Here is a 12206-nt window from a genome sequence, read left to right as displayed (position 1 = left end):
TAAAGGGGTGAATGAAACACCTTCAACTAATCTTTCCGTGTTCTCAATCTGTTTATCGGCTTAAGGGCGAAGAGATAAAAGATATAGTTACTATCGCATTTATAATATTAAAACTGGGAGAATAGTTCTTCGATTTATATTTATCATAAATGATCTAACATGTATAATTTCAACTCTGTGCTTTAAAAGTAACATTGAAAGATTGACATGTACAAACATTGCATGTTAAATGAAAGCCAGTAATTAGACAAGAATATAATTTCTTACCTTTTATTTACTACTTATTACAGTTTTTTTTAATTCAGGCAAATGGGTCCCTTAATTCTAAGTGACCACTGCCCATAGAATTGACGCCATTTTTTACAAAACTTTACGTCACTAATACACCATGAACCTTGGGAACAAAGATGTTATGTCCCTTGTGCCTATCGTTACTCTGACTCACTCTTCAAACCAGAACACAACAATACCTACTAATAATTGTTCCTTTGAACGTGGCACAATATATGATGAATTGAACATACCCAGACGAGCTTGTACAAAGACTAATTAAACAATATATTTAACAACTAGAATTCCTCCTGAATACTAAGATCTTTTTATAACGCCAAGTAACTTGGCCCAAGTTTTACTGCAATGGAAATTAAAACCTACATCGTATAAAGGAATAGCTCACACATGCTTATATATCTACGATCTGAATAATAACATTCAAATGAGTGTGTATCAGTTTATTGCAATTGTCAGTCATTTTGTTTTATACTTTATTGCGTAATTATTGACCGTAGTCAGTAATTTTATTAAAGCATCGCGGAGCTGTAATTAAAAATAATAACTAGGCTTCGTATGCGGTTACGTCCACCTCAGTGGAGAGGCTATTTCTTTGTTAAGTTGTTAGAAGTTGTTGCTCACTTTATGGAAATCCATTCAGTGACTATTTTCTGTACCTATTAGTAACAATAATCTATCCATTTATCGTAAAAAATATTTGAAAGACATTGAGACATAAAATAAAATAAGAGATTTTTATTTTTTTGATGTGATTGTTTAATTTATGTTATTAAGTATTATCGCTCGCGATTTCGATTGCGTTTTAATAGTTAATTTTCATGTGTAAGGCATGTTAATATACTTATTGATTGCTTTAAATTTAAGCGTACCTAAACATAAAATAATCTTTCTTTATTTCCAAGCAGTTGGGTATTGTTATAATTTTACATTTAAAAGATTATTTTCTAGAAACTTCAGCGGAGAATATATGCTGGGTAGCAGATAAAAGTAGGTAATTAGACAAGAAAAAACGCTCGAATACAGCGGCATCTATTAAGTCATAATTTCGTATTCTTTAGTATTTCGAGACTTGTATAATGTTTTAAATAACTGTAAATTGTGGAATTTATTTATCTTCAAAATTTAATTTATATTTTGTTATAAGAAATACAATTAAAGATCAAAGATAACCATATCTGTGTTATGGAAATTACCTAAATGTTATGAAAATAGACACGAGCGCTCTTGGATCAAAAAAAAATAAACAACTTTACAATAATTTTAAAGAAATCTTTTGTGGTTTATTGTAGGTCGCTCAATTAAAATTATTGTTTGTAATATAACTAACTAGTATGTAGCACATATTACCTAGGTACGTTAAATATATTTACTAGTATTATATAAACATGTTGATTTAATAATATGTGATATAAATGTATGTATGTACCTACATTTAATAAATCTGTCTATAATAACAGCTTTATAAACGAATACAGTAATAATGATATTTCAAACATTTATTCTAGTCTGTGTGGTACCACCAATACGTTGAGTTGCTCTCATGTGAAGTGAGTGAACGATATAACATTCAAGTTATTTACGTTTCTTAACTTTTCCTATATATGTATACCTACCTACGAATAACGCTTAACGTATCTCCATAATTGAATTGAATTTTTTTTTCTCAAACACAAAAGTAACTTGACTTCATTTAAATTTGATTATAAACTGTATTTAGGTAGGTGGTACCAACTTTCATGTCTCTCTGTACCATCTCTATTCCTAAATTTTACAATGAGACAATTTTCGGTTTATAATAATCATCCCGAATATAACGATACCTACATAGGCAGGCAATAAATAACTTTATGGTCAACGCACATCCCTTTTTACTGTAGGTACCCATACCCTTATATTTAATTTAAATTTCGAACGGATATCCCGGTCCTAACGCGAGCGGAAAAATGTTTACGTGCCAGTGCGGGTTTACGTAGTAGGCGTTAGAGAAAAAAAGCGGTTCTATATTCAAAGTTGGCAGTTCGCCCAATCGCGAGCGCTGTAGGCGTGCCCGCGCTTTCTCATTGGCCGGACGGTCGTAGTGATGCACCGGCTTATAAAGTTACTACAACGGTGAACGTTACGCCACACGTTTTATTACGTTTTCGGATACGCGTCTAAGCACGATGTGCTGATTTATGATGGCTTGTTTAATGTTAGCTTTATATAGCTAATGCTAGTATTATGAGATGGGTAAGAATTTTAGTTACGCAATAAAGAAAAAATATATATAAATATATTTACCTACTCATAATAGGTGTCACTATTTTTATTAAAATATGTATTTATATTAGAAGGTGTTTTAATAAGTAAATAATAGTAATAAATTAAACATTTTTTTTAAAAAAGGAACAATGAAAACGTTTCACAGAACAATAAGATGACATTAAGTCGGACGCCATTTTGTTTAGCAATAAAACCTCTTTTCACACCTTCAAGTGTTTTAACAGAACCATCATAGACTATTAACCCAGCTATTTAAGAGACACCTTTTATCACTGACACTGTGTAAAGGATATATATTTAATGGCTTAAGTTAGCTATTTAAGAGCGCCATCTTTGTAAGGGTTGATGGTGGGCCATTAAATTGAGAGGTCCATTTTCTTGTTTCTAGCGAATAGTAACGCTGGACCTTTAAATGCTTTTTCTTAGTTCAAAACTAGTATCGGTAATTGTTTAACAGATGTTTTTATGACTGTATCCTGCACTTATTTAGTAGGTAGATATCTACATGGGTACTAAATGACGAATTCAACTTTATTGCTGCACCGGCTAATGTTTAAAATCAAATCAGATCAAAATTCGGCAAAGAAATTACCATAGCCTAAAGAGAACCGGCGAAAGATACTCAATGGGTTTTTTTTTTGTAACAAGTTAATGTGACAAGTTTTCGATGGTAATTATTACATAAATAAAATAGAAAACATGAGATTTTTTCATTTTTTTAAATTATATCTTGGAAGATAAAAGATTATCGAAACAAGAAAGTATTGTCATGTCAACACGTAAATCATATATATAATATAATAAATAAAATATATATATTTAATTGTATACAACATAAAATATAAAGCACTTTTATATCGTCTTTTTTTATAAATATCAAATGACAATATCAAAGGTACAAAGCACATTTTTTAGTTTCTTAGAACAATGTTCAAAATAACAAAAAATCGAATTAATTTATTATTGGGTGAAATAAAAACTACACTTATTACTTTTAAAGGAATTATCAGGTGAATAAACTCCCAGGTGGGGTCGAATTTGTAACAGGATAAAGCTGGAACTCGAAATACGTTTTAATTTCTTCAGCTGGTATGAGTGTTTAACCCCTCCCAGCTTAACAGGCTGATCAAATCTTTAAAACGCTGCAATAAATTAAGAAAACTGTTAAGTTACTGGTGCAAAACGGGTAAACTTTTAATTAAAACAACTACGGGGAATAAATTAATAGAATTCAGGCCTTAAGTAAATATGTATGTGTTATTTTCTTTGAGCTCTGAGATATATACTTCTGTCCGAGATAGTTTTTCAACCAACAAACAAGAGTAGATAACGCCTCTATATATAACAGAATAAAAATGCTTCTGACATTATTAGTATCTAAGTATTTATTTATGTCATTGTATAATGGATAAGTTGCCTGGTTATTGGATTGAGCCCAGATAATACTAGCAATGGCACTTCGGACACTCAATCAAAAGTGATAGAATTTTCGTAAACCATCTCTGTTTACCTCCCAACTTCACTTAACTATGTTACAGATTATGTCATACATGATTTTTGCAAAACTAATCTTTTTACAACATATTTCATTGATTTATACCCTTCCTATTAGCCGTGTGTGTATATATAGCCTTCCTCAATAAATGGGCTATCTTACATTAAAATATATATACAAATTAGAGTAAGAGTTCTTGAGATTAGCGCGTTCAACCAATCAAACAAACTCTTCTACCTTTTTAATATAACTACAGATTTAGGTTATGAATTATAACATACATATAAACAGGAAAGCTGTCAGTATCCTTTTCACACTAATCTGAGTTGAGTAAAAATAAGCGAACACAAATACAGGTAACGATGATCGAAATAGATATATTGGCAATCTTCAGGCTTCGATATCGATACATACGGAACCCGCATCCTATTTTTATTTTACTGACAAAAATATAGACGATGGATTTGTACCCGATGTATTATAATAGGAAAAGCGTCGCGGTATCTTGTGTAAATGTCGGATGTTTATTTTTATTATTTGAATGCTATGACTACAAATCAAACAGCTTACTTAACTTTCGTATATTTTAAAAAGGTAAACAATAATGAAAAAAATATTATAAATTTAATTGGTGGAAAAGAGTAACTAATGAGTTTCTATCAATCAATATTGTTAGATTTTCTCGAATGTATACTAGGAACCGGTCATAAGAGCTGAGATGGCCCAGTGATTAGAACGCGTGCATCTTAACCGATGATTGCGGGTTCACACCCAGGCAAGCAACACAACATACATATGTATGTGCTTAATTTGTATTTATAATGAGGAAACCTGCATGTGTGTAATTTCATCGAAATTTTGCCACATGTGCTTTTGCACTAACCATTGGAACAGCGTCGTGGAATATGTTCCAAACCCTCTCCTCAATGGAAGAGGAGGCCTTATCCCAGCAGTGGGAAATTTACAGGCTGTTACTTTACTTTTTTTACACGTCATAGTTTTATAAGTAATTTATGAAAAAAAATGACTTATCTGTATGTTATGTGATAAATTTCAATAAAAAAAATCATACTTCTAGAACTGAAGTTAATAAAACTTATATATAAAAGCATTTTTATCAAGGCGAGTTACTTCACGTGAGTTAGTAACAAATTCTTATCGCTACAATTTAATTTACCAGAACTAAATATTTACAACAAATGTTGCCAACATATAAGTGTCCAATAACCGTATAAAAAAGCCGATGTGCCGCTTTGTTATTATATATTTGACATTTATAAACAAAGTAAGTGAAGCTCGACGGTTCTCAGAATAAAACAAATATTTACATTTAATTCTTAGTAGTACCTACTTGAAGGATGATAGTTTAAATATTAAAATTATTACGAAACGCTTAGACAACTGGTTTTTTTGTTGAATAGGTTGTGGGACGAGCATATGGGCCACCTGATAGTAAGTGGTCACCATCACCCATAGACGATGACACTGTAAGAAATATTAACTATTCCTTACATCGTCAATGCGCCACCAATCTTGGGAACTAAGATGCTATGTCCTTTGTGCCTGTGGTTACATTAGCTCACTCACCCTTTCAAACCGAAACACAATAATACTGTGTACTGTTGTTTAGCGGTAGTATATCTGTTGAGAGGCCGGTACCTACCCAGGCGGGGTTGCACAAAGTAAATGTATAGTATGTTCTTATACAAACAAACGGCTTTAACTCGTTCATCTAAGGGTTATAGCTATATTAGCTACATATCGTGTGCTGATTACAAATTAATATAGGTATCACTATAACTCCATTACGCTCCAAACAATGGAACCAGAGATATCATCATATCATATCTCTTGTGTCTGTAATTACACTGACTCACTCAGAACTGCTGCCTGTTGGTAGAATCTAAGATGACTGAGTGGTACCTAGCAGCTTGCACATATCTCTACCACCATTGTCCATCTCTACAAACCGATATTCAATAGATAGGACTAGTATATTCAAATCAAGAAGAATTGCCCTATTTGCCCTATATGATAAAAATATTACCTACATACCTATACGATATTATATTAACAAATCTGACATATCCGTCATAATTAATTTACAGGGCAGAACAGAGTACTTATAAGCGCAATTCTTTGCTTAGTTCGAAAAAAAAACAAATATTTAAAAAAAGAACAACAGACAATTTTGTTTTCGACACGTTTAATAAATCCTATCTTTCTATTTCTTACAGCGGTATCACTCGAGTCTCTAGTGGAAAATTGTCATAAGCTGTTAGAAAAATTTCATTATTCGTGGGAGATGATGCCTTTAGTGCTGGTCATCCTCAACTACGCGGGGAGCGATCTCGAAGAAGCATCGCGGAAAATAGATGAAGGTAAGAACTGGCTTACAATATTCTAGAATTAATAAAATGCATTCGCGATATAAACGTGGGCTCTGCTTTTTTTTTATTTCGAGTATATTGGAAGAATTATATAATGCCAAATATTTATTAGATTTTTGGTGGTAGATAATTAATTCTTAATTTGAGCCTTTTATTATGAATTTATTTTTCTTTTAAATCTTAAAGTTTTATTTCATTGCTATATATACATACCGGTATTGTATGTTTCTATAAAGCTCTATAATGCCATAAGTAGAGATTTGTTTTAATATTTAGTAAAACCGATAAAATATCATTTCTTTTTCGTTAAACTAACGTCTACTATGCAGTTACCTATATTGTATAAAGCTTGAATTAAGCAGTACTATGTATGTACATAGGTTTTGTAATGTACTTATACAATTCTTCCAAAAATACTGTCAATAATGAATTTCTTTTATTTGCAATGAGATGACATAAGAAGCGATAATAATCTTTTATGATTTGAAATACTTACTAGAATAAATACATTATATAATTTGAAGAAATACGATTACTACATTTGATAAATGATAACGTTTACTGAGTAGATTTAAATATATTGAAATAAAGCCGCGTACACATAACATGGAATACAATAGCAAGACAACACACACAATGAATAAGTGTATGCATTAAATTATTGTTACCAATAAGTATTAAATAAATATATGATAAATGGAGAAGTTTCGAGAGAGTCCGATTCGTTGATTATCTCGAGTGCATAAATGTTATTGTATTGCATTTATTAAAAAAGGGATAGTTACCACGTTTTTTATTTTTATTTGATGGAGCTTGATATTTCGACATCTATGAATGTCTTGTTCATGAGATAAAAAATGTAATTGTATTGCTTATTTCATGTACAAGAGGCATAATTTGACATTGAATTGAGGCGAGATCATTGGTTATATAACTATGATATTCATTACGGATTCGCAAAAAAATGGAGTTTTGTATGTGAGAAGTTGTTATCGTAATTTGAAAGTAATATTAAAGTGTTTTAGTTGTTAATAGGAATCGTGCTGTATTGTACATACATAAAGATATATTAATGAGGAACTCTTTGGTCATCATCATTTCTTCTTGGATTTTCATAAACTGTAGGCACTGTAGATATCTATGGGCAGTGACGGATTTACCAATATGCTAATTAGGCTGGAGCCTAGGGCGGCAGATTTAGAGGGGCGGCAAATTTAGCTCAAATTTGTCTTACAGAAATTAAAAAAAAACTTACAATTATATGTATACACATTACGTCCATAATCCTTATTACTCGTCATTACATAGCGGGTTGGAAAAATAATCTAGTAATTGAAATATCACCTAGTTTATAATCATACTAATAACGGTAAAAAGCCGATGTAATGAGGACGATAGAAGTAGGGGCGGCAAAAATTGAATAGCCTACTAGCGGCAGATTTGTAAATCCGCCACTGTCTATGTAATCACATACAGGTAGTTGCCACATGAAAAAAGTAGCTTTTGAGTTTCTTATGAGTGCCTCTTGTTAGAACATGCCAAAACAGTGGCATTATAATATTAAATTTAATAAAAAAAAATATATATATTCAAAATTATTTTTATAGTTCGTCATTTTTGAAATTAGAATCTATTCCAATTGTTCATGTTCACATAAAGCATACTGGCATAAGTGTGAAATATATTTGGCCTTGTATATGTATTACACACAATGTATAGTTAGCTTTATTTATTTATAATGTGTTACGGGCTTAACCGCTGCTTAAGCGCTTTATGTCATCTCATTGCTTTCGTTGATTGCTTGCGTTAGCTTTAGTTTAATGAGGCAGTGACTTATCTGTTACACAATTAAAAAATTTTTTTTGAAAGATTGCTGATTTGTTGATACTTTAAAAATAGTGTTTGTATTTATTTCCGATTGAAGATATTATTTGAGCCATTGTCTCATAAAACAATCTTGCTGGGCGAATTAATATTTAAAATAATTAATTTACATTGATACCTACAATGTTTTTTGTTTTCGTTCAACGGTTTCATTTTATTTTTGTTATTATGTTTTAGTATAGACAACACAATTACATTATAGTATAGAACGATACTACACTCGATAGAAAATAGTTAAATTCTGTTAAGCGATTCTGTGAAATGAGAGATTTAAAATAATATCGTGTTGATATTATTTTAAATCTACTTCGTTGTTGTAAAGAATAGCATATACGTGTTCATACGTAGTTTTTTTATTTGTTTTATTTACGAAATTAATTAACGTTTTTGAGGTAAATTTTAAAATCAATACAGCGTTTTTCGTTCAAACGTTATTTTAACTAAAGTAATTGTAATTTATATAATTAAATAAATTGATTAATATCAAAAATTTACGAAGTAGAAGGTACGTAATAAATTAAATAAAAGAAGTTTTTTTTGTTACGTTCATTTTAAATTTAAGTAAAAAGTAAAGATGTAATATTTCATATTATAGATTTGATACATATATATTTTAGAAGAACAATTCAAAAATCGGATACATTTAAATCTTGTACCTACTGAATAAACTGTAAAGAGTTAAAAAAGATTAGAAATCGAATATATTAAAATCCTTTATTACCTAAATAAGTAAATTTAAAAAAATAATTAAAGTGTTTTATAAAATACTTTAATTATTTTTTTTTAATACTATAGTCAAAAATTATAAATAGGTAAATAAAATATCAGGCTAATAGCCTGTGTAATAGTCTATGTAAATCCTGTAAATTTATTTTCCATTTATGAAAATAAAAACAAAAATCAATTAAATCGATTTACTACTTTTAAAAATAGAATTTTCTTTTTTCGGATGTTTTATTTTTGAAATCTTTGTCGTTCTTTATTTAAACAGTTTGCAATTCTCCGCTTTTTTATGACCGGTAAATATTGAAGTATAATTTATCAATATACGGTTTACGTTAGCTGTCATGCATTAATAGTGTTGTTCCACACTATACCGGTTTGAATATCATCAATCTCCATTACCGTATTACATGGATTGACTTCTTATGCATAATTTTATGCGTTATCTATGAATTGCTTCTAAAACAATTCGTTTACTAAAAGTTAAAAGAATTTCTTTTAATTTGTCGAATTTATAAATCTTATCTTAATACCACAAAATATATTTTTACTTAATTTATTATTGCTGAAGTAAAAATATATTTTAAGATTTTTTTTTTTTTTAATTATGTATCTGTATTTTGTGTCATCTCTGCCTGCGCCGCTCTGCGAATGTCTTAAATTATTTTTGTCCTCAGGGAAGATGATCATCAACGAGTACGCGAGGAAGCACAATTTGAACATCTTTGACGGTCACGAACTGCGGAACTCGACTCGCCAGTACGGACTTTAATACAGTAATATAGTTGTTCAATACCACATGTTGAACCAACATGCACACATAGACACATACACGAAACACACATACATACACTCTATACAATCTTAAAATATTTCAAATAACATTCCAAATTCAAAATGCAATTAAAATGAATTAAACAATTTTTTTTTCAATAATTTATTCAAATTCAAATTAGGAACATTGCAGATTGAAGATATTTATAATATCAAAGCGTTAATATATTTGGTTTTTCTTTGATGATTTAATTTCAATTGGTTAACCTAAAATAAATTCTAGATTTTTTTCTTTTTGAATTGTATTTATAAGTTTTGAAACTTTATAAATAATTATTTTGAACAAAACAATACGTGTGCTTGGTTGCTTACCTAGCACGTGTAGAATATATACACAAAACGTTTATATTGATGTACAAATATTCAACCAAATTCTTTTTTTTTATCTTTACTAATGCCTTCTCTGGGGTTACACAAACTCGCGCCAAAATTTTATCACAATCGAATGAGAAATTTATAACAGAAATCGTTTTTATTTTATTTTAAATATCGAATACATTCTTAAAATGAAAACTTAGCAGTTTAAAATAAAGATGTAACATTATATAAAATAGTACTTAAAACATCTCATCATTACTTGCATATAATTAGTGGTAATTTATTGTCCATCGGTTCACGTTAAGGCGTGTAATTTGAGTTATCGATTGCACCTGGTCATTACTTATTTATTATTTATCGATGACTTAAAATTAAAACTATATATTTTAATTCATGAATAGTCGAAGAAGAAGATATAGAAGTCGAAAACTAATCTAGAATATAAATTTCATGTAAAGCATGTTTGTAATTAAAACTAATATATTGTTATTGGATAGGTTAGTCATTGTTTCGTGTTTATTTAGGACAGTCCTAATTAAAGAAATGGGAATGTCCTTAATTAGAAAATAATGATGGTTACATGAAGAATCATAATAAATAGTAATTAGTAACAAGGATGTTGGTTGGATAAATAAACTAAATCTATATATAGCCTTAAAGTTAGTTTCAATATAACACTTCAATGTAAATGTTATCAGTAGTTATCACGTAAACAATCACAATGTAGAACATTAATTTATATTTATTTATACATTTTCCTCTCTGCGCCTTATAAAACAATCTTTTGTCACAATATACATACATACATTGTTACACGTACAACAATATTGCATACACATGTCGATAAAAGAAATGTTTAAGTCAGCTAATTCAGTAAACACACTAACCAGTAGTGATTTCCACTTTGCAGTGACCGGACGAAGGTGGAAAAGTTCGAAATTTAAAAATTAAAAAAAAAAAGAGTAATGTCAGTGACCGTTAACCGAAATTTCGTTAAAAAAATCACGCGGTCAAGTGATGTGCTAGTGTTATCGATATATTCATTTAGTGTTTATTTTCTTTTTTGTAGGAAAATGCTGAGCGAAATTAATAATATAAGTGGTGTACTATCATCGTCGATGAAGTTGTTTTGCGAATGATACTTAGTTTTACAAGTGCGGTTTATATGTGGACGCGTGCTGTGCGATGCTGTGTGCGAATGTCGAACAGTTCGGTTTCAACGCTTGAAGACTGGCGGGTAAGTACTTTATAAACTTCCAAGGGTCATTATTTAAGAGTCTCATCGTTATAATAATAAAAACACCTATACATGACTTACATAACCCGCCATGCTACTGCGCTGGGCGATGGGTTTATATGTTGAATCTTTTTTTGGGTACAAAATAATTATCATATATATAAGATATATGTTATGGTAAACCTATATGATCAAATCAAAAGCACACATCATATTATATATATATAGACTTAAATAGTGACTCTTAATTTTAGTTCATAATATCTTATCTGTAAACATTCCATTGAATATACAGCACTAAATGGATTAAGACGTTTTGTGTTCTCATTTCAAAACTTAAATATATTCTCAAAAAGTTCGATTAAAAACAAGATTGTATCACTGATATGTATACAAATGACAAATCGAAAAAGTATGTTCTTATTTTGAAAATTAAAAAAAAAAGTTTTAATCATATTGTTACAAATATAAAACAATCTATGTTCCTTTTTTCAAAAATATAAAAAGTAATGTCTTTGTAACATTTAATTATAGAATTCGATTTTATAACGGCGTTGCTACGACGTTCTTAATTTAAAATACGATGATAACGATTTACTCTACTTCCACAAATATATATAAAACACACAACAAAAAATTAATTGCAATCATCGCAGCTAACATTTCCCCAGATTGAAACCGAGATCGTTTACTGTTTATAATATATAATTACAGATTGTAAAACTCCTTAGGAATCTTCGTAATGGCGTGCGTTGTAAAATTCAATAATATG

General features: G+C 29.7%; 1 protein-coding gene across 4 annotated transcripts in view; it reads left to right on the top strand.

Annotated features, from left to right (window-relative positions):
• LOC124538569 (protein doublesex-like) overlaps positions 1–12206 on the top strand; it is a 156653-nt gene that overhangs the window by 44396 nt on the left and 100051 nt on the right. Inside the window, exons 2-4 of one of the 4 annotated variants that reach the window (XR_006966985.1) lie at positions 6286–6429; positions 9723–9804; positions 11267–11434. Coding sequence is in view for 3 of the 4 variants with exons in the window: in XM_047115662.1 (XP_046971618.1) it covers positions 6286–6429; positions 9723–9804; positions 11108–11141 (260 nt within the window). In the remaining variant the exon portion in view is untranslated. Of the gene's footprint in view, positions 1–6285; positions 6430–9722; positions 9822–11107; positions 11435–12206 lie in introns of those variants that run through there. The other 3 variants (XM_047115663.1, XM_047115662.1, XM_047115661.1) reach the window with 3 other exon arrangements.

Source organism: Vanessa cardui, chromosome 20 (genome assembly GCF_905220365.1).
Source record: "Vanessa cardui chromosome 20, ilVanCard2.1, whole genome shotgun sequence".
Taxonomy (NCBI): domain Eukaryota; kingdom Metazoa; phylum Arthropoda; class Insecta; order Lepidoptera; family Nymphalidae; genus Vanessa; species Vanessa cardui.
This window is presented reverse-complemented; position numbering and strand designations above follow the sequence as displayed.